Raw genomic sequence first — 24,953 nt, 5'->3', positions numbered from 1 at the left:
AGGAACCAATCAGACAACAGATAGAAATTTACAGCCAATCACAACTCCTGATACATATACTTAATGGATGTTGGATCAAGGCACAAAACAAGGTGATAGTTTTGTTAACAACTACATGAAATATGAGCATGACTTGATTCAACAGTGTGCATAGTGAGAATGTGCGAGTTATCTCCCTTTGTAGTGACAGCAAACAAGACCAGATGCTGCTAAAACTAAACCATCCATTGATGCAGTGGCGTTCTAGACCAGACTTGAATCTTTTACATGGCAGAGTTCCATGTCCATCTGTTGACAGTCTTTCAAACAATGATGATAACTGAATGTTTTGGTTGTTAATAAAGAATGTCTCATGTAAATATTCAACAAATAATGATACTTTTCATATCTGTTGGGTTGGAGAAACAGCAAAAGAACACTTTAGGGCAACCATGTTTTGGCGCAAACAACTTAAAAATACTTCAGTTATATCCCAGTGTGTCAACTTGATGTGTGATGAAAGCCCAAAGCAATGCAGGTTTCAATGTCTATCACACTGGTTGGACTTATTTCTCTAGACACAAAAGTGAACCAATGAATTGCAGACTAAGTCAAAAACAAATAATCATATAATGCTCCTAGAAATGATGATCACAATCAAAACAACTGACCAACACTGCAAGGATTTTGCAGAATATAAATCCAAGAAATAAATAGGTTTAACAAACTATCAGTTCACTATTTGTTAAGACGGAGGAGTACAAAGAAAGGGACAGGCAGCTGCAGGTGAAAGGCTGAGATGGCACAGCACAAGTTAATGAATCAATAACTTTTTGTCAGCACTTCTGCATGTGCTTCCCATGTACCTGGTGTATCTACCTCATAACAAAAGGTGAACTATGTCAAATGTTAAAATAGTTTGTTAAGCAGCTTCTTGTTTTCATTTTTAGGACACAAACACTGCCAAAACCTCACAGAGTTGCTCTTATGTTTCAACTGTGATCAAGTTTCATTGAGCACTACATGTTCATTAGATTCCTGTCAGCTTTTGAGCCAAATGGACAGTAATAAAGACCTTATACATTATCAAGATCAACCAGGACTCAAAGCCACTAGCAATGCAGTTCACAAAACTGGCCTAGAATCTGGCTAGCTATTTTCGAAACGTTCGTAGACCTACGAACTTCTTAAGCCCATTCTTAACACATTGGCTACGATCAAAGTTAAGAATTCTTAGGGCTACGAACGCTTCAAGAATAAGGGCCCAGGACTTTTCTTAAGGGTATGGTTAGGTAACATATTCATGCTTGCACAAAGTCCACACAGTCAAATCGGCACTTTAAATATTGACTGAGATGTGTCTGGAGAGAAATGTCTTTTCTGATAAAAGATGTTTGAAATAATCCTTTCAGAACTTAAAAAATTAAATTGCAGTGTTTATGAAATGCCAATATTAACAGCACCCACATAAACACCTTTTTCATGAACATCTGAAATATCCAAATGATAAACCTCTGACTTTGGGGTCTAAAACTCAGAAAATAACAAGTTTCTTTAGTTGTTTGCACAATACAAAATAATGACCAAAATACTCAAAATATCTGGTTTCCTGCATCAAATGGACAGCATAAAAGCGCTAAAGCATGCACAGTCTTTATGTGTAAAACAATGGTTGTGAAACATTGTCTTGAATATGAACAAATGATTATAATAATAGAGACAGTTTGTAAAGTTTCTCCTAATACCTTATCAAAAAGTTAAAGTTTAAAACAAATGATTCCAAAATATCAGAAAATACAAGAGCCAAGAATGTATGTATGAAATTATATTTACTGCAACTATACTCTTCAAAAAAGGTAGGGGAACCTGAACTTTCAATTTGCTTAGGAAGTAGTGTTAACAAACCTTTCAAAGACAGGCATGTTATTCTTGATTTCGACTGTTTCCAAGAAGGTCAATATATCACTGTGGACCATTATAGTCTGTTTGGCTCAAAGCGGACCGATGAATTGCAATGTAACTTGAAAACTAATAAACTTAACATACTTAATGAAACGTTGATCATAATCAAAACATCATACCAGCTCCGTGAGGTTTTTTGCAGAATATTTTTCCTTAAAATAAAGAAATTGTTTATCAAACTATCATTAAAATACTGACACAGTTCACTGTTACGAGGGAGGAGTGCAGAGAAAGGGATAGCCAGGTGTGCGAGAAAGCATGAAGACAACACAGCACAGGTTATTGAATAAATAACTTTCTAGGCACTTGTGCACGTTTCTCGAACTCCTGGCTGTGCCTTTCCCTGCACTCCTTCCTCATAATAAACAGTGAACTGTGTCAATGTTTTAATGATAGTTTGTTAAACAACCTTTTCATAAGGACAAAAATTCTGCAAAAACCTCAAAGAGTTGGTATGATGTTTTGATTGTTTCATTGAGTATGTTATGCTTATTAGTTGTCGAGTTTCACTAAAATTCATCGGTCTGCTTTTGAGCCAAACGGACTATGATTTCGACAATCATCTTACATCACACAGTTGCTAGTGTTTATTTCTAGCCATTGCTTTGATTTGAAAATGAAAACTGTACACATGCAAATTTCATGTCATACACCAAACATCTTTCAAGAGCAATTACTGTAGAAACAACTATGGTCGTAAGAAGGGGCAAGTTGTGATGCACTCTCAAAACATTCATTACTATCATAACAACATTGATTGACTCCTATATATCTCCAATTTTTTTCAATCATAAATTAAAAATGAAGTTCCCTTACTTTTCTTAAGAGTATATTATTCAATCAGTTACGTGAATATTCAAAAACATATGTATGAAATAATCACAAAGATTGGAATATGGAAATCAATACACGACCAAATCAGATTTCGGGCCAAATAGAGTTAATTTATTTTTGTTTTACATCCAGTAAGTTACATCGGTCCTTCTGAATGAAGTCTCTATATTTCCTTTCTCAACGTGTCTGATGATGGGTGTCTCAAATTTGGCCACCATAATTTGCCACGCTGAGACTTTGCACAATGACTGATGATTCTCTGACTCTGAGATCAACCAAACAATAGCGAGACAATTGGCAATTGTTCACACATAGTACCAGTAAATGCTGACACACACAATATATTTCAATTTCTGCCAACCAAATTCTTGAAAAGTGCTGCCTTAATCTGAGTGCATAACAAAAAAAGAGACAGAAGCTTTCAGAGTGTTGACTTTCACGATACACAGAAACAGTCATATCTGTGATAGGGAAAGGAATATGGGACATCAGTGAAAGACCACAGAGGACAAGCCTCCCAAGGATGATATATCTGCTTTCCACTCATTGTTCAATGTTAATTGGCCTTTATCCCTTAACTTGCATATTCCCATACTAAAACACTGGTTTATAATTACAAATTCAAATCGATAACATATACTTCATAAGGTAAAACAGAATCAATGTAGGAAAATATATTAATTGAAAACTTCATTTGTTTCCCAAAATTTAATCAAAGCCTTGCATGGGTTTCTTATACTTGATCTGAAATCATTTCATGGCCTAAAAATGTTGAGTACCTCTTGAAAGAGAAGAAATGTGGTTTTTACTGCATATTTACTAACTTTTACTTTATCACTGGGTTAAGTTTTGTCAAAATCATCTTTTGGATTTGACTCATTCTTAGCAATGTTTTCTGATCTGAGGCATTTAATATTTTATTCATTCCATAAATCTCAATACAGATATGCTGTTCTATGTATTAAAATTTTGGAAATCACCTTTCCTGAAAAAAAGTCCAAAGTCAATTTTTCACAACTGTAAATATATTTTTATTCACACAAATTCCTCAGGCTCAAAATGCACCCAACTAAAAACTTCCAAAATCAATACAAAAGAAAATGTCTCCTTTTCAAAGATCTGATTGACAATAGTGAAACTCTCACATTCACATATAATATTGAGAAGTATACATCGTAAATAGTCAAGGCCAAACAAAATGGGGTTTTTTGTTGTAAAATTAAAAAAGGAATTCTTCTGACAAGGCTTGTCAGTTTTCATCATAATTAAAAACAGGTTCAGTTCTTGTAAATATTTCACTACATTTAAAAAGTAGTCTGAAATCTATTAATTTTTGTGAGGCCTGAGAGACAAGTATAATATTCATTTTCTACATACTACCAGCAAGTCCAACTACATGAATATAAACAATCACACCTTACCACACACCTACATACCAGTTTATCGGATATTTTTACAAAAAATCCAATATCATAGAACATGACAAACAGTCAAAAAAGTATGAATAGTAAAACTGAGAAAAAATATTCCTGACTCGGAAACATGTTGATGAAGAGTTGAAATGCAATGACGGCTTGATCTAGAGTCGTAGTACAGCTACAGTGGCAGCAATGGGTGTGGCTTAGAATGTGGGCGGGGCTAGGGGAGGGGCAAACACATCCACCATAGCTTGGTATGCAACCAATCAGATTCTATTCCTGGGAGTGATAACACAGTCTCACATGTGGTAGAATGGGCAATTAAAGTATTTTGTTTTCATTTACTGATTTCCCTGTTTACAGTAACATGTTTCTCAATTACACATATTTTTAAAAAAAATTTAAATTTTTAACATAGCTTATTTAATAGCATTTCAAACACAAAACAGAAATGGAGTTTAAACATTTGAAAACAAAAATTCCTCACAGATTTCACCAAAATAAACTTCACATTTTTTAAATCAAAACTAGCATGACCATATCCAATCTTCTTGAAAACAAAAAAATACTTGGTTTAATACAATATCACATTATGGTGTTTTGGTTTAGTTTAGATATCAAGAAGTCCCATCTAACCTATCACAGCCAAGATAACATTGTGTAATGGTTGCCATGGATAGACAATGGCAGCCATTGAAACAGACATCATTCACTGTTGTCGACAGTAACAAATCAGCTCATTTACCCAACAGTTACAACCAGTAGAAGAGGGATCATTTACACTTATGAATATGACAACAAAGAGTTCAATTATTCTTACAAAATAAATATCTTGATAGTGTTTCTTTGGTGTCAATGATTACATGAGATACTATTTGGCAGGCTTAACCTCCTGGTGTTGCATAGTTTCATCAACAATGGTCCCTGTAGAGACAGTATGGTGGGAGCAAATACAGGGAGGATTAGGGCAGTGTCATTAATTATCAGATTATCACCCATCATTTCAGACATGTGCTGTTTCAACAACTTAATATGGATACTCCCTAGGCAGCTGAGAATGATATTTGAGTAAACACTGATCCAGTGATGTAGCACCATGAATAAATATTTACCTGGTGAATGGAATCTAATGCACCATTAATAGATTTTTCATTAGATTTTTTATCATTATTAATATTAATTTCGAGAAAATGTGTTCTCAAAATTAGAAATTGACTAATGAAGCACTATATAAACCCAGATTTAATTAAATATTACAGTTTCAATTTTTCAGGTTAACCATGGATAGTAATCTTATAATCAATTCCCACTGCCCTTACACAGTGCGGTTTGACAGTATCAGGCAGTAATTAAAATACCTCGGTACTTCCATTTCAGAACCACTAGTTATCTAATAACCTGAAGGCAAAATTTAGTAATATTATTTTGGTTTCAAACTTTACTCATAAGAAAAACACATCGTTCAATTCAAAAACTACAAAAGGAGGCGTTCTGATTGCATTTAGTATTTTCAAAGGAATTTAAACATTTCAACATCAGTAGTCCAATTTTTTATTACACCATAAATATTCCATCAATAGTACCTGATTCTGATTATAGTAAATTACTTTATTTACCATGAGACCACAAAGTACTTTTTCACTGCCTTGTCTGACAAATCAATTAATAGTATTCGCATACGATCGTAATTCAAAGCTAATAAGTCCTCAAGTGTTCTTATGAAACCAAAAAAATATTACATTAACAGATAATTAGAGAAAAAGTACATAAAAATGAGATTCATTACCATTTGCAAATACATTTAGAAAACATTTGCAATATGTATTCAAACTTAATCAGCATTCTTGTAATGCCAAACTCCTCATAAAGGAATAATGCCCCTTGAAGATCAAAACATCAGCTACTATAATATTTTTCCCAAACAATCTCAGGGCTCGATGTAACTATATAAAACATGCACCAATGCAACTATCATTGAAAAATGAAAATTATTTAATAAAAATCATGAAAAAATATTTAGCTACTTGTACAGCACCTAATTTTCAGATATGGTTCTCTGAACGCACTAAATACCTCTAAGCTTCACTAACCATACTACATCACTGATCTCTGTGACATAGGACACAGTCATGAGGACTCAGATTGTACATATTTAGTCAAGTTTATACATGTCTGTTCTTACCCTGATATATTTATGGGGCCTGTACTCAACATAGTTTAGCCTGGTGCAACTTTTCATGTAACCATGAATCAAGTTTTTCTAATCGAACCCTGAATCTCATTTGAACAACTGTAGCTAATCCAATCTAATTTTCTAGTCCTAATGTGTCAAACATAGAGTTGAGCACATATTGCAAACAATAATTTTTCCAGATTAATTCTCTACATTCCCACCAATACACACATGGGTGTAATTAGCGCCAATTATCACATTCTGCAAGTAAGTTGTTCCGACTGAGAAAAAGTCTGCTCAGCGATAACAAGATGACAAGATTGTAGTTTGTAAGCCTGCCTTTTGGTGAACGTACAAAATGGCCGCCACTGTAGACTGTACTGCTGCTTCATCATGCATGGCCGTTCTGCTTTTGTGCCACATAGTCACTATAACTAACAGTAATTTTTTCACTACGATATCGGATCAGTCGTATACTTTTCCGAATTTCTGCATTCACTGGACCCTTGAAACCGCCTTTGTGAAGAAGAGAGTCAATGGTTTGAATTCGGTCCCAGCCTAAAAACAAAATATTGTATTAAAAATACAAAATTATCATACCTCACACATAAATGTCGTTTCCTGATTGGCTGAGTGTTCTTCTGTTATTGTCCATTTACTCCACTTAAAAGTGGGTAATATTTCTTTGTACACCACTGGGAAGTCATTTGTTACTTCGTGGTAGTAATTCTTTACCTTAAATAACATTGAATCGCATATGACGTACGAAAATAACCACATTGTGAGAAGCAAATCGATGGAAGGGAGATCATTCTTCATCTGTTTTTCTTGTTTGCAAAATCTAGCAATGCTTTGACATGCTTTGTCCATATTTGCATAGTTTAACTAAAAAATCAAAACTGAAATTCATCAACAAATAAGTCCCAAACTGCAGAAATACAGGAGTGATGTTTCACTGACATTTTTATCTCCCCTGTCTCCATGACTACAAAACTTTGCAGACAAGGAATGAGATGGGTTGAATGAAGCTTTGAACAGTTTCCATCACCAAGGTGACACACATCTTCCACATTTATCCCAATAGCAAGGAGGTGCTGACACACCTAGAAACATTATCTCCGCAACCATGTCTACGTTTCAGCCAATGGGACACAACCTTACATAGTTATTGCAGCACCTTAGACAACTGGGACACTCATACACACATCTGATAATATGATTATCCCAATCATCATATTATTAATCATATTTGGCACAAGACAACTGCTGTTTTTCCTATGTGAATGGACATGGACTACTGGTCACCAAATATGGATTTCATCCATGGAATATGGACTATGACGACAATATCTACCTTGTTCTACAGCCACCTCTGGTAAGTAGGTGGCAGTTTTTTTGTTCCCCTTTTCATTGATGAACTCGATTCTGATGCCGTGTACGCCCACCTGGAAACATATTAGATACCACATCCTATCATTCACTGGGTTATAACTTGGCTTTGATTGGTCAAACAAAAATTACACATACGGTTATCAGAACTCTTCCACTTAACTTTAGTCATTCAAACCACACTGCGTTTTAGCTAAGCTCCCATGCAGCCTTGCATAGTTTAAAAAGAGACAAAATGGATGACCATAACAGTCAGGGGGGAGGCAAGTTTTATCAGTGGGTAGTGATGGGCAATATAATCCACTGCTTATGTTTGATAAAAATAAGGTCTGCTTTGGTTTGGTTGTTGTTTAACATCTCACTCAACAATATTCCATCTATAGAATGTTGGTCTGTCAATAATCAAGTCTGGACCAGACAATCCCATGATCAACAGCTTTAGCATTGCTCTACTTAACTGGGATATGATGACATATGTGAACCTCGACTGCAAGCCTGACCATCCAATCCTTCTAGTCGCCTCTTGCTACAAGCATTAGTTACTGAAGACCAATTCTAACCCAGACCTCCACAATGAGAAAAAAATATTGTAAAGAAATTCTCAGCAAAAAAAACAAACTCTAAAGACAATCTGACTCTAGTAGTGTGATGCCCATCCCCATAATAAATCACTTCAGCTGAATTTTCAAAACAGTTTCATCAGCCAGCTGACATGGAACTGTCTGAATTCTTGCATTTAGAGCAGAACAGTTGATCATTATAGTGAGAAGTCGCCAATAATGAGGTTTTGATGGTTTTCTCTTTCAAACATCACCAACAAGTACTACATGGAAACTTAATAACGAAGTGTCACTATGGAAACCTCGAGTAATGAAGGAACTAAACCTACCAACATCGATTTTGAATTATTACTTTGTTAACACAGATTGTCATGGATAGTCAGGCGACTGTGCAAGATGTCATGTGACCCACCTCCCAGTCAAGGTAATCAGCAGCATCCTCAAAGTGGGTGAGTATTGACACGGAGCAGTGGAGTTTGGGGAAATCCTCCTTCTGGATTGGCTGAAATCGGCTATCTTTCATGGCACTGAAACATATCCCTTGTCTTTACTAAGGGGTAAAATGTGCTATCTTTCATGGCACTGAAACATATCCCTTGTCTTTACTAAGGGGTAAAATGTGCTATCTTTCATGGCACTGAAACATATCCCTTGTCTTTACTAAGGGGTAAAATGTGCTATCTTTCATGGCACTGAAACATATCCCTTGTCTTTACTAAGGGGTAAAATGTGCTATCTTTCATGGCACTGAAACATATCCCTTGTCTTTACTAAGGGGTAAAATGTGCTATCTTTCATGGCACTGAAACATATCCCTTGTCTTTACTAAGGGGTAAAATGTGCTATCTTTCATGGCACTGAAACATATCCCTTGTCTTTACTAAGGGGTAAAATGTGCCATTTTTCATGGCACTGAAATATTTCTCCTGTATTTACCTAGAGGACAATCAGCCATCTTTCATAGCACTGCAACACTTCATGTACATTAATCTAGTGGACATACCTGCCAATTTTCAGAGCACAGACACATTGCACATATTTAAGTTTTAAGGAAAACGCTTAACATTTTCAGGTCGTATTTTCAAATGCTTTATGGTGTACCAGTATTCACAAATAGCGCCTGACCTTCCTACAAATCTGGAAGATTCGCCAAAAGTCACCAAACTACCAACCCCAATGTCTGACTGAATATTTCACAATGACTTTGTCTGAAGTGTGTTATTTGTGACATGTGACACCTGTTCAATTGTATTCTATGGGTTCTGTGAATTTTCAGTGGATCAGACAGACATCTGAAACTTTCAGGACCCAGTGTCCTGTTACTCTGAAACACCATTCGAGAACACTACTGAACCTTTGTTCTGTGATACTGATTATTAATTCTTAACCATAAAATTAACATACATATCACACGTCTCAATGAATCAGACTGACCACACAATCAGATCAAAGCGGGACATCTGTGTAACTATGGTAACACTGAGCCCCACCTAGTGACAGCATATTCCCTGAGACCTCCATGGAGGCTGGTGGCGGAGAAGGTACCGATACACCCTCGCAGGCGCCGCTCGCGCCCTATCTTCCACGTCACAAACAAAGGGCTGAAACAAATAGAAGACAGATATACAGAAACATTTACATACCGAGATCACGAAGTCTCCTTACAATCAGATTTTCAACACCTTTCCAATACCTATCTGTGACAAGATCTGACGACTGCAGATTCCATAGAAACTGCTGACATGACAAGATGCACATGGAAACCATCATGGCAAATGACATGCAAGTTACATTCTCAATTGGTTGTTTATATTCATTCTTGCGATACAGGACCAAATGCTGCTCATTCTTTCTGATAATGCAGAAGATCTACTGCTGAACGTTCACATGATGCAGCCCCTGATAGCTTGGCCTTGTCTGATTGGCACACACTTACCACATCAGACTGAAACATCTGACAGCAAATTCATCTTGGCACTAAAGTTATAAGTCTAAGCTAACATTGGAGGTCCAACTGTCTCAGAGCTACAGTCATTTGTGGAGGACCAGGCAGTTCAAGGAGGGGACTTGTAAAGGTACAGGTAGAATAGGCATTCAGCAACCCATGCTTGCTACAAAAGGAGTCTAATGGGATCGCGTGGTCAGGCTCGCTGACTTGGTTGACACATGTCATTGATTATCAATTGCGGAGATAGGTGCTCATGTTGTTGATCACTGGATTGTCTCGTCAAGACTCGATTATTTACAGACAGCCGCCACACAGCTGGAATATTGCTGTGTGCGGCGTAAAACTCAACTTACTTACTCAGTTCATTTCGAGGACGGTGGTGGGGTAGGCTAGTGGTTAAAGCATTTATCATCACACTGAAGATTTGGGTTCGATTCCCTTCATAGGTATAATGTGTGAAGCCAAATTCTGGTGTCATCCCCCCTGATGTTGGTAAAATAATACTAAATGTGGCGTAAAACTGAACTCGTTTGCTCACATTCTGGGACTACTGATTCCCCTGAGAATCAGTGGATAGAGTAAAGCTTAATTTTGAATTGCACGAATTATGAACTTTAAACGCCACCAAAATTGACTGCTGACATTATGTTTTAAAGGTGACACATCTACAAAGAGCAACACAACAATAACTGACAGACAGATGAGCCTACACGTGAAAGTGACAGGTGCCCTGTGTCACTGCTGCAACTACTCTCCACTGCTGTCACACAGTCAGACTGCTCTCCACTGCTGTCACACAATCAGACTGCTCTCCACTGCTGTCACACAATCAGACTGCTCTCCACTGCTGTCACACAATCACACTGCTCTCCACTGCTGTCACACAATCAGACTGCTCTCTACTGCTGTTGCCCTAAGCAGGGTTCACACCCAGTTCAGGCATGACAAGGATTTATTTGATTTGCATGAATGATGCCACAGCATATCAGAACTAAACAGCACAGGCATTGCCATAAAACAGTGTACAGCCATGCCATCATGGCTAATAGGTGAGCAAGTGAGTAAGTGAGTGGTTTTACACCACTTCGGGCAACATTCAAGCAATATCATGGTGAAAGACACAAGGTATCAAATCCACACCTTTAGACCTTTCCAGCAAACACTTTAATGGGCTTCACACACTACTCATCTGGCCCCAGATTTTCGAAACTCTCTTAGCGCTAAGACAGTCGTAAGTTAATGTTAACGTATGGCACTTACGGCCATCTCAGTGTTAAGAGAGCTTCGAAAATCTAGGCCCTGGGGAATTGAATCAAGGTCTTTGGTGTGACATGTGAACACTCTAACCACTAGGCTACTTCATCACCCCTAACAAACTCTGAGAGAAACATTCAGATAAATATTGGTCACTTCATTTCCTTGTCATATAATTAGATGCCAATCTTAATAAATCTAATTTCACATCTGATTATTTCATCTGCCACTGAGACATTGGGGTAATGAAATGTCAGCCAGTGTAAACACAGTTCAGAAAATTCATGTTACTGAACAGCTGATTATCTTGGAGAATGTTAATTAATAAATTAGGGTTTGAGTTTTTCACATGCAAATTTAAATCTTCTGCATCCCACTTATCTTGTCCCTGGCATCCATCTCTACATTCAAAGAACATTCACAATAAAACGGTTACAAGGTTATCAATCCTTCAGTGAAAAAAACCCCAGAAATGAATAATTAAAGAAAAATAAAAATTTTCCTGGAGAAGCTCCTAACAAATCTAAGCCATATCGCACAGATTCCATATTTCCAAATATTGATTTACTTACCTCAACATGCTCAATATCCTACAAGAGACTTTCACCATCAAAAATACACATCTATGACATAATCAATAGCACATCCTCTCCATGACTAATGGGCAAGGAGCCTCTTCAGACATTGCTGAGGAGTAGGACCATTGTTGAATAATTTGAAGACTAGAACCATTGTCGAGCAATTTCATTTCCACAATTTTCCTTAAATCTTTGATCATAACAGCTACAATCAAATCTTGTTAAGTGACAATTGAGGGGATTGTGCCAAGTGTTTAGGAGGACCCATCATTTAAGTCTTTTGTTAGCAACAGAATATTTTTGGGGGTCACTGCTTGAAAAGACATGACTTTCTTCTCTAAAAGTAGAGTTGTTTTTTTCTTTGCTATTCTCTACAGCACACCACTTCCTCAGAAATGTGTAAGGGGGCTCTTGCTCAGAAACATGGTAAAGTTATTCAGATTCTTTAGGGATCAATGACTGTTCTGAAATAGCATGTAATATGAAGCAAAGAATTTTGGTCTGAAATTTTAAAAAGCTGGTTTTGTGACATTTCCTTGTGTATCACCACTGTTCTCATTAGGTAGATGGCAACACTTGAACAGATCATTTTTGCGGAATCAATATAAAACCTATCTACACAAGCATTGATGATGGATGGGCATTAAAATCACAAAGTTTTTTACTAAACTGACGTCAAACTGACCAAGTAAAATTACTCCAAGAATGTAATAAATACATTTAGTTTTCTTGCAAAATGAAGTATAAAATACAATTTTCCTGCAATGAATTCTAAATGTGAACAACCATAGAGATGTACTCGGCATTAATTATACATAAGGTTTCAGTGTAACTGTAAGTCTCTACAGTAACCTACTTTGTTTAAATTTTGCAGACATTCTTTTGATCTGAGTTTTCAGTTGCCTTCCAATATGACATCATTGCAACCATACAATCAGTGATGTGTTAATCTAGAGTTTATTTAAAGTAAACTACAAGCAAAGTCCACAGGGTCATATCCACAAATTAAGAATATATTTAATGTTTAATGTGATCTTTGTTATCTTTGGAAATACATAAACCTGATGACACAAACATCAGCATATAAATTACCAACCAACAGCTCTACTGATCCAACAATTCTGCTTTTGAGACATATCAGGCATGCTGCTTGGGCAAGGTCAACCATATCTCAGCAAACCTCAACACTATAACTCTGACTGACTCCTGCTGAAATGTTCACTCTCTAAACACACTAAGATTATACCTACTATATGTCAGTCAGAGAGACAACACCTACATAGTACTACAATGTTCCAAAACACAGTGAACATGGTGAAATACTCCAGTGCTTTGATTGGACACACCCAGTCTAGTAGCTTGATGCCAGTAAAACAATTACATTGTAGCAGCAGGAGCAGACTTAGCCATTAGTCAGCACTTGCAATCACAATATCACCAGTACAATCATTTATACGCCCAACTTCCTACATAACAATCGTAATTTATGCCATTAGTATTTCATTCTAATGGGACAAAATATCACTTTTTCATCTCAAGGCGTGGTGATGACATTACAGTAATTGGTATATCACATGATCAGACTTACTGGCCTAATGGAAGCCTTTTAAGTGTGTTTTGCACATGGTTTTGCAATTACGATATGCTAAGATATGATAATATTGCTGGATCAGAAGTTATTGGTGAGTGTGCACTTGGTTTGTAACCAACAGGAGCAATATTCCACCTACATGGTCTGTACTTGAGTGTAAATTATTGAGTCTGGAACAGAAAATCGAGGGATGAACAGCATAAGCATAATGTACCTAGGGGAGAAGTGTGACAGACATTGTTAACTAGTGAATGATGGCTTGAGTTCAGGATAAAGTTATCTTTTATAAGTTAGTGACATGTTCATATGGTAATCAACTCACGGCAGATGTTCCTAACTGTCCCAAAACCTATAACATGAGGCTATATCTTTATACATAAAAAATACCATATCAATAACTCAAGGCTGACAGCAAGGAACTCTGGGAGTATGATCACATAGCCTCAAAGAGCCATATTGACTTGAATTTAAGTTTATCAGATCCTGACGCAAAGATGTTAATGGACCACACTCACAACAAAAGAGAAACATTGTATCTTTTTGGCATATAATCATTTTGTAATATCATACTAATACTCTTTCGATATTCTAACTGAGACCTCTTAACACTGGTTCACCTGGCCATGTAAGAAGCCATAAACAGCAATGCATTCCAATGCATTTGATTTGCCACCAATGCAATACTCTTTATTATGTTTGTTGTCATAAATCGAATAAAGAAGGCCACACACAATAGCTATTCCATGATTCGCTATCAACTCGTCTAAAATTGTTTTTGTGTCAATTAATAAAAGAGAGTCTGTGAAGTTATTGTTTAAAAATGAACTCATAAGAAGTGACTTCTACATATATTTGCATTTATGGAACAACAAACATAATAGTGTTCCCCCTAGGGTTCAGAAAGGGCAGGGCAAATTCCAGTCTAAGTAAACTTAGTCTCAGCGTATTTCGTTACACTCCACCACTGAGTCTAACAAAACCTTATGGGAGGTCCATCAGGTAACCTTTCAGACTGACCAATCAGAACACAGCTTACCAAATCGTGAAAGTGGACATTCGCACATACCTTTTGAACTTTTTATCTCGAAAAAGGTTCTTACCCGAACGATTCTGAATGCTATTTAGCGTATGCTCATTTCCGGGTGATGCACACAGCGTACATACAACCATGACAATTGTGAGTAAACAGTTGCTGAAAATGGTGTTTTTGGCAATATTCAAGGATGTCATCTTGCGGAAATATTAGCTAATGGTAACCATGTCAACAGAGACCCCAAAGCGTATATACTGCACGTCAAATAATTGTGTTATATTCCGATTTTTGTTTGTGGAGAGATCTGTGTCAGTGACCTGAATATTTTGAAAGTCCCTCCAATCCTTAAATAGTAGCCGTTGTCTGATTGGTTAAATCTATTTAATGGTCTTGCGTTTGATTGGACAGTCACTGGTCGCTCAAAGGTTACCTGACGCAACCTTCTGCTAGGTTTTGTTAGACTCAGTGGTGGGATGTAATGAAGTTTACTTAGACTGGGTAAATTCATGGAAAAGGGCACTTCATAAACTCAAAGGGAATGTTGGTGAAGATTATTGAAAAAACAACAAAATGCATAAGAAGTCAAATTGTCTTATAATTTCAATTCTAAAGTTTGTTTTTACTCTTCTCAGTTTGTATTTTAAGATTAGAATTTGAAAAAACCATTTCAAATCTGGAAAATACACTAGTCATAGTAAAGGACTGCAATTGAGGCGAAAAAGAACAGGGCGCAAACATCAAAGGGCGCTGCGCACTCCTAAATGTGCCTTGGGGGAACACTACATAATGACCAGTGGACTCACTTCAGTAAATATGCAGTTGTGCAGTCTGCTAAAGTGACCATACCACATTAAGTTAGCATAGGTAATGTGCAGAATCAAAAAATGAGTATAAATATATTTCAACAAGATGAAATATTATATTACTGTATATGTAACAAAAAGGTTTTGCAACTGTGCATCTGGATACAATGATTCAAGTCAATATGTCAATTCAGTGTCCACTTGGAACCAGACCCCAGGACTGACATAAATAATTCTAAAACAAACTTGATGGAGAAAATGATATCTCAATTAAAGGATAACCAGTTTGCAACTCTGTACAATTTTCCTACATTATCAAAATTAGAATGGTAGTCAAATCAGGTAAACACATTACAAAAATTTCTCATTCCTTGCTAAACTTCTAATACATACATACATAGACACATATATATATGATATACACTCAATTAATTATGCAACCCTTCAATTCCATGGCAACCATGCATTAACCTACATTCCAAAAGTGCTTTATCATGACAGTGTAAATGTTTGGACATCACATGAAACCTACAACCAAATATATCATTTCAAGGGTGAATTGCCGGTCAAAAGGTCAATGAGCTTAGCAGTATGCATATAGATTGGTCACCAACAGCTGATTCAGTGTCTATAAATAGCACAAAGGAATATCACTGTTATGGTATACACACAGGAAGACTATTCCATTGGTTTAGAGAATTAGAAGCTTGAAGGTGTAACTGTTAGTTTTATCTAAGCAGTACATTCACCATGTAATTCCTTCATCATGCTAAAATGGTAACAAGTGGATTTACTCAATCACTCATTAGAGTGCTATTCCCACCACACCCAATTCAAATCCCTGTATTCCTTGAAGTGAAATTATTCTGAACATTTTAAAGGCATGTCAGAATGCAAAGTTTACTTATTTTCACACACTGGTTTACCAATATGACAAGAATAATCAAATATCACAGATTCTATTATTTGTTTTGAATCCACTTTGACCTTTCTCATAAAGTTCATACCTTCCGACATAAATGGACTCGCCCAGTTATCACCCCGAGTTGAGTGTCAACAAAGAGCGCGCTGCTTCCAAATACACGACTGTAGCTAAATGTGCGTTAAATTAGTTTCATAATTGCAATATGAACCTATTTAGCAAGCAAACGTATTAAGATTTTGTCTTGTTACTAAAATTCACTCATCATTTCCACTATAAACAGGTACTAAACAACTCGTATAGGGTCATACTCACTATGAATCGTTGGTGAAAAGGGGAGCTTTCGGTTGTTCATAACTGTACAAATGACTATGAAGTACATCAAAACAGAAGTAACACATTTCTGGACTAGCAACTGTGTATCCATTTTTGTGGTAATTCGGGTAGACGGCGGAGCCATTGCAACAAATGGAGGGAAGTGAATTGTTCAACTTCTGTTTCTTCACTCCACAACAGCTGGCCGCCATCTTCCCCCTGTGGTCTCGCGACATTTTAGTGTAGTCACGCGAGAAATAGATGAACCAGGATCCGTCTATATCGCAAATATGCTTTTCGTATTCATGAACTAGATCCAGTTGACGTTCTAACCTTCATGACTGTTTTAAAATATCTCGGAGTACATCCTATAACGGGGACATTGACGTTCAGTTCCGATACTCTCCGAATGAAGGCGAAGCTTCCTTCCGGGCACATGGACTGTTAAAAGCTGCAAATGGCTTAATCAGAATATATTTTTGCGTCATAGAGCTGACAAGACTTCGTCAATGCAAATCGAGTAAGGTTGTCCCAATTCAAGATGGATAGACGTTATTGGGAAATGAATATTAATCAAGGAGTATAAGTGATAACCAATATTTTGAAAAAAAAACATCTTCACCCTTTACGACTTCGACCATGAGACTTGAAAATATGCTACGCTACAGTACCATGTTTTAGATTAAATCTCCTTTTCTCGACAAAAATAATTAATTCTGTTGAAGTATATTTAAAACTTCGTTTCTTGTGTTAGTACTATATGCAAATTTATGTATGTGGATGACTGATTAATGAAACAAGTCATAGTGATGTTACTTCAAGTTCTTTATAAATGTTGTGATGATAGAATGAAAGAAATTTTCGATTTATACCTTTTTGCAGGTAAACTTCTAAGGAAGTTTAATGTAATTTCGAAGTTCAAACATCTCAGTTTTCGAGGTGTCTAACACATTTGAAAATCCAATGACAGGTGTCAGTAGCTATAATAACAAACAATCTGTTTCAATGTACTATCATGCATATGTAGGTGACAACTGCATATCTACAAGAATATGGGTGACTTGAAAACAAAGCAAAGGTATTAAAGTGTGAATCTGAGTGAAAACCAAGTTAATGAGGGTCAAAGCAAAAAAATTGTAAAATAACATTTGTTAATTTGTTAACATACGTTCAAAAGGTCAGCATAGCTAGATTGTTGCCATAATGACAAACTTTACCAGGTCACATTTTCTGTAATACATAGCTGCACCCAAATCTTTTCAAGACAGTCTGGTGCCAGAGTTGCTTCAACATAATTTCAACAATAATCAACACTCACAAAAATGTTAAGAACTGATATGATGTTTATGAAGCATAAACTATCTGTATATTTTATAAAAACATGAACAAAGGATGCTAAGGTGTCTGCTTGTGTTGACAGATAATGGCCCAGGTTCTGAACGGCGGTCATACAGCCACTGCCCAGTGTGTGGATGTCCAGGCCACAAAGTCACGGGTAGCGACCGGAGGTGAGAATGGTGAGTTGTGTCTGTGGTCCCTCTCATCAGGGGAACTCCTCGACAAATACGTCAAACCAGACACAGACTGCACCTCTGTTCTATTCTCAAAGTCAAAACCAAACCTCCTGTATGCTGCATTTGGACAGGAAGTTCTTATATTTGACACAGATGCCGACTTTCAGATTCCCATTCACACTTTTCAGTGCAACCAAGAGGAGATAAATCAGATTCAGATGGATGACAAAGAGGATTTTTTAGCAGCATGTGATGACTCTGGAGAAATTAAAGTCATCAATGTCAATGAAAGAAAAGTATTCAAAACCCTGCGTAATAAACACACAAACATTTGCTCAACTCTTCATTTTCGACCAGGAAAGCCCTGGGACTTGTATAGTGGAGGACTGGATTGTAAACTGATACACTGGGACTTCGCGAAGTTGAAGGCCCTGAATCAATTCAGCATGCAGGAGATGCAGGTTACAAATGTGGATGCTTCAGCATACATGGTGAACCCGCCGTTTGTTCACCATATTGACACATCACCCAATGGGAAATATCTTGCGTGTGCACTGGAAAATGGCCAGATTGAAGTGTTTGACACGACTCGTAGACATATTCGAGAGATCTTCAGTCTCTATGCTCATGGTCAAGGGGTTTCTCAGGTGAGCTTCCTCAATGATGACGTGTTAGTGTCAGGTGGAAATGATTGTCAGATCTCGCTGTGGGACTTGAACAAGTCAGAACAGTATCAACCACAGGAACAGCAGTTGGTGACCAATGGCCACGGAGCGGTCACCTTGGACACCAAAAATGCCAGTATTTCAGAGCTTTGTAAAATACGATCTATCAACCACAGTGCTAAGATCAACTGGTTGAAACCGTACACAGTCTCTGGACAGAATTTTGTTGCTGCTGCAGATCAGACATCACGCATCTCGCTGCTGTCATTAGTCTAGTGGAGCAGGCAGATGACACTGGATCCCTCAACCAAACAAAGGCCTTTCTCAGCACTCTGATATATGTTTTCTTTTGCAAGTATTTGACGTGTGTGTTCTCAGATTGACTTCTGTAAGTAATGATCTGATGAATACAAATAAGACAAGCGAAACTGTTATATCAAGCCCCCAACTAACCAACTTTTTGTATCGCATATATGACCTTAAAGAAATAACAGTGGCTTTGACAAAGACATGTAAACTTATAAATACATACTCACAAAAGTGTTTTTTCATACTTCATTTGTTTAAATTTTGAGTCCATAAACTAAGAAATGGAACAAGAATAAGATAGATCTCTGGTTCTAATCCAGTGAAATTTTCTATTGATCTCCATTTCTTAGCATCTTCATGAATAATTATGAAGCTTTAAATTAACATGATGTTACTATAATGGAATGAAAACAGCCTGCCAAAAACTTTTCAGTCTAAACATGTTTTTTGGCATTATTGACAGTAGATTTTAGTTTCAGTGTATGGACAAACATGAACTGATATGTTTATCCCAGAAACAATTTCATGACTTGGGCTTTGTTTAGAGTCGCAGTGTGTTTTTCATGTACAATGATGAGTGATACTGATAGTAATGGTAAGCAGAGATGAAAGCCAACGCAGTAGATTCTTTTCTTTAGTATAATAGCTGTTTTTGCTTTTGTGATGGCCAGAAGAAGCCTTATCCAGACCACTGTTGTCATGGTAATGAGTCAGCCATCATTGATTTTATCAAATAGATGCAGTGATATCATTTCTTCATGTATGTATTTTTGTGACCGATTGTGATCCAGAAAGTAAATATTGGAAAATGGACATACATGCAAAAGCAACCCTCAAAAAGATATGTTTTTGAAGGATGTCTCTATGTCCTTTTAGACTGGCTCTGATTGGTTGGTTTGCTGATTAACGCCACACTCAGCAATACTCTATCTACATGGTGGCTCAAATCCAGTGCCTGTGCATCGATCTTCGCTGTTGCGGTAAAATAGCATATGTCAACCAAGTCATAGAGTCTGACCACCTGATCCGGTCAGTCGCATTTTACAACAAGCATGGGTTGTTGAAGACCAGTCCTAACCAAGATCATCTTGGTTCAAACTGACAGTGTCTTTGACTTCCAGGAAATATGAGTTATCTCCCTTACCCTTTCTGTTATGCCAAAATTGGATTGGTGGGTAAAATCAAGGATGGTTAATTTGCAATCACAAGAACCTCAAGAATGGATCCAAGGCTTAGTGTAAGTTTACTGAAATGCATTCCCAGTCAATACAGACCTTGTTTGATTTACCAAAGCTCTGCTTCAGAAGTGATATCAACATCTTGTGAGCCAGAGAACAACATCCTAGATTATCAAGGGGATTGTGTCTTCATGCCCTTATGATCTATGCTGCTCACAAGACGTGAAGGAACACATGACTCTTTGCCCATAATTAATCTGTGTAAATAGTGTATTCAGCTGCAAGTACTCTGAAACTTTCTCTATCATAGATTCAAATTTGAAGAGTTGTCACCATTCCTGTCTACATCTGTGAAGATAAACTTGAAACAAATCAACATGTTACTATTTAATGCCTGTTCAGTGTAGATATACCATATGCTGTATTTTAAATACTTCTTCTGAGCAAAGTGCAGTTCTTTTGGGGATTGAGTCCTTATTCCAGGGTATGAAACTCTCAAGAATTTCTGCATGACTTTAGAGCTGGTTAGATGTAAAACTTTCCAGCCCTGACCAAAACGTACTTGCACCACAAACAAATAGTAATTTATTTAGTATAATTAAATTAAAACTGGTGCATGTCTTTATATATAGGTGTAATTATGAATTTTGCCCAACCGTCAGACAGTTAAATTTGAGAATCTGTCAGTCCGTGTTGTAAATAACCCATCCTGCATGGTCGGGCAGGCATGTATTTTCAAACACTGTCAATCCACACTCTCAGAGTGAGGCATCCAAAGGCATGCACATTTGACTACTTTATAAAAGGAATTGTGTATTTACACTAATTCACAGCATGATATTTTTTCAAAATTGCATGAACTTCCAATACATTTGTCAGGCTAGAAAATGGAACATTTTCCTTGAAAATTTAGACAGGAGATCGGTTTGTACATGCTGCAGTCATTCCAAGTTATGTCAAAAACATAATGCGAAATAGTCACTTACTAATGATACACTAAAAAAACAATAATTTGATTGACCTGCTATGTTTTTGATGTCATTAAAAAAAGACTCGCACAATATAGTCATAGGTCAAGGCTGTATGTCGTAATTACATGGAACCTGAAACATGGGCATATCAAAGATGGTGTCCTGCGCATGTAGTAGTAATTGTCAATTTTCTGTTACAAACTATACCTTTCTGCAGTATTATGGTCACTACAAAGCATACTACCAGCATTTAAATTAAATGTCATCAGAAAGTTCGTATCATTTTCATTTCATTTATGTGATTGTATTCTATTCATGTTCAAGTTTGGGAATGTTTTGTAATATGTAATTTTTCAAGTCATTCGTGAGGCGATACTTCATTTTAAACATACAGAGTTTGTGAGCATGTTTTCCAAATAATTACAATTAATTTTGTTTTAAATGAAATGATTTAGGTGGCGATGAGTGTGGAGGTTGGTTACAATTGATCCAATAGTTATCTCCCCTTAAATATGTAGCTATGAAGTTTATAGTTGTCATTATGTATCTTGTGGAGTGATATATCGATACAGTGGATTGTAATTCTAAGTACATTTATATTTGGAGAAAGAGGAGTTGTAATTGTTCGTCCTTGATGCATGGTTTTGTTAACGGTATATCACAACTAATTCAGTTTAACAAAATCCTTATTATTACAGCAAATTGCTATAATTATCTGAATGATGTTTTAGAAGTACAACATTGACAGACCTTATCTATAACAACTGATTTTATTTAGTTATCATGGTGTTTTGATACAGATTTGTGTAAACATAAAGTTTGTCAAAATTAATGTCACTTGAGTTTAATTTTGTATGAGTTACTCAAGCTTTTTGATACACAAAAATGATTCTCCTAATATGTGAAGTGTGTATTTAAATAAGTGTAACATATCTGATGATGCCAGTCAACATTTTTGTAGTATAGTTAAAATTCTGTTGGTCTTTCTATAAAGATTGTTTCATATCAGTAGTTAGTTATTAGGAAGTTCTATTGTAGTCCAGCAGAGATTTCCTCATTTTGTTAAACCTGTCTATCTATTGCAGTGACTATGTTACTTCGCTTTACACATATGATGTTTTACATCAAGAGCCACTGAGATAAGTCTTCGTTGCTTTAAAAGCCAGAATACTGTTCCAGCTACATTATGCCAAACTGGTAGACTGGCAGAATTTCTCAGGTGGACTTTTTCAGTTGAGAATATATGTTTTTGAAGATCTTTTTAAAAATGGGTTCTTTAAGAAATGAAAGTGTACCAATGGACACTTTGTAGGACACTTTGTTCATAAACAGTGCCAGGTGACACTTAGCAACATCATATATTCTGTCATGTTTGTGAAGATCTTTTTAAAAAATGGGGTCTTTAAGAAATGAAAGTGTACCAATGGACACTTTGTTGGAAAACTAATTTCACAATACACATTGCACTTAATGATGTAATGATGAAAATAGAATCACAAAACTTGTTCATAATCTGCGCCAGGTGACACTTAGCAACATCATATATTCTGTCATGTTTTAGTCGGATTGTGTATTTGTGTTGTCTTCCAATGATGTTCAAATTGAATTTCATATGGTCATGCAATTTTATACAAAAGGATGTTATGATTCACAATGTTTGTAAACAGCAAGCAACGTCTGTGGACAACTCAGTCTTACTGATTTGATAAATCTAGTTGAGGTTTTATGAGTTTAAACAACCAAGCAGACGTTGTTAAATGACCATACACTGTGAACTAGATGTGTTGTTGATCATTTGAAAATAAATTTGAAAACAATGTAATATTAATCAAATTGTGATGTTTTCTGTGTCCGAGAAATCCTGCTGACTGATGAGAGCGAGTGAATGGTTTTGTGTTGCTGCCAGCAATGGTCATGCTGTGTCACAGCTGCCAAGGACGCTCTCCTCGTGGAGTGGACAGAGTGTGTGGCCAGAGAGTAGAAGGTTGGTGGTTCATTCCCCTGGCTGCCTCCATGGTGCAGTGGATAGAGTGTGTGGCCAGAGAGTAGAATGTCAGTGGTTCAGTCCCTAGACTGCCTCCATGGTGGAGTGGATAGAGTGTGTGGCCAGAGAGAAGGTCGGTTGTTTTAATGTCTGGGTCACCTTGATGGAGTGGATAGAGTGTCTGCCCCAAGAGCTGAATGTTCTGTGGTTTGATCTCTCCATGATTTAGTGAAAAACTTCACTTCACTTTGCCTGTCCTCATTCAACCTCACCGCTCCCCATCTGATTACATCCACCTCCAACACCTCACCTCATCTCAGCTCGAATCTATGACCTTTCTGCTCAAAGTTCTCTTGGCCCTTATTATGCTTTAGGGTATTACTGGGTGCGCGTGCGTTTTCACCAAATTGACAGAACTTGCATCTCGTGGGTTTTTTCTCACAAATCAAGCTGCCAGCGAGTGTGTCTACTTTTTTTTGCCACTTTTAGCAATATCACAACAGGGAACACCAGAAATAGGCTTCATGCATTGTACCCATGTGAGGAATCGAACTGGTTCTTCAGTGTGATGCGCGAACGCTTTAACCATTAGGCTACCCCTACCGCACCATCAAGCTGACAGACTGTAATATAACAGATATACTGTTCCAAGTTGGTTTAAACCAGACTCACTCACTTATTCACAACTCGTGTGTACAATGATGTGTTAGTCGAGAGGATTTACTCTAAAACTCTAAATATCCACTGTATGTTCATTGGGTACCATGATCCTAGCTCCTGGGCGTGATCATGCACTGAAATGACAGATTCGCGATGGCATCTGCTTAAGTTTGGGTTCACCGAACATTTAAACTGGTCAAACTGGTTTTGCTCTGTCCAAGGCGGTGTCAAACAATTTCACTCAAATTCAAACGAAGACGCTCTACAGGAAAGGTGGAAGGTGTAAAAGCATTAATATTATACAACAAAATCATATCAGTTTGGCTGTACCTGTATAAGGTACATGTATATCCTATTTATGGCATACGGTTTACCATTTTTTGATCGTCTGATTTGTGTCGCTTCTCCCAGAGAGACTTGTACCGAACACAAGGAAAAATCAAAGTAATAGTCCACAATGGCCAGTTTGGATTCCTGTCCGTATTTCAATAGTTTTTATGTTCTAATTCTCTTCGATCAAACGAACATAAAATATTTATATATGTACAACAAAATACTTCGCATGGGTAATGCCTACCGCAGCTCACAGGCGAGCAGGTTTATTAACACAGAGTATACAAAGAGCCGACAGAGTATTAAAATACCATCTCGTCTGCACCTTCAACCTGTACCTGAAAAAACAAGCAAATTCAACACAAGAAAAAACTGCTTACACATATATGAAGTATACTACAGACGCTCCTGCAATACTAGCTTCATTTTATTACTATTATTAATATATTATTATCATTACTGTTATTATTTATTAGTTTGTTTGTGTTTAAATGCAAGACAAAACTAAAATACATATCTCCAATTCCTTATATCCTCAATTTCGGGTCAGGTCCCATCTCCAGGCCACTCCATGTCATGT

General features: G+C 36.8%; 2 protein-coding genes across 2 annotated transcripts; one reads left to right on the top strand and one right to left on the bottom strand.

Moving 5' to 3' along the window:
• Positions 1-3,782: 3,782 nt before the first annotated feature.
• LOC137281266 (nuclear protein AMMECR1-like) lies at positions 3,783-16,995 on the bottom strand. The gene is made up of 5 exons (XM_067812420.1): positions 16,760-16,995; positions 9,806-9,916; positions 8,728-8,842; positions 7,721-7,811; positions 3,783-6,924 (listed from the first exon to the last, which is right to left on the bottom strand). The coding sequence occupies exons 1-5, from the start codon at positions 16,993-16,995 to the stop codon at positions 6,758-6,760; spliced, it is 720 nt and encodes a 239-aa protein (XP_067668521.1). The 3' UTR covers positions 3,783-6,757.
• Positions 16,996-17,150: 155 nt separating this feature from the next.
• On the top strand, positions 17,151-23,224 carry LOC137281265 (WD repeat-containing protein 53-like). The gene is made up of 2 exons (XM_067812419.1): positions 17,151-17,279; positions 18,180-23,224. The coding sequence occupies exon 2, from the start codon at positions 18,183-18,185 to the stop codon at positions 19,212-19,214; it is 1,032 nt and encodes a 343-aa protein (XP_067668520.1). The 5' UTR covers positions 17,151-17,279; positions 18,180-18,182; the 3' UTR covers positions 19,215-23,224.
• Positions 23,225-24,953: the final 1,729 nt, after the last annotated feature.

Source organism: Haliotis asinina, chromosome 4, assembly GCF_037392515.1.
Source record: "Haliotis asinina isolate JCU_RB_2024 chromosome 4, JCU_Hal_asi_v2, whole genome shotgun sequence".
Taxonomy (NCBI): domain Eukaryota; kingdom Metazoa; phylum Mollusca; class Gastropoda; order Lepetellida; family Haliotidae; genus Haliotis; species Haliotis asinina.
The sequence above is the reverse complement of the archived record's forward strand: the minus strand, read 5'-3'. Positions and strand labels throughout refer to the sequence as shown.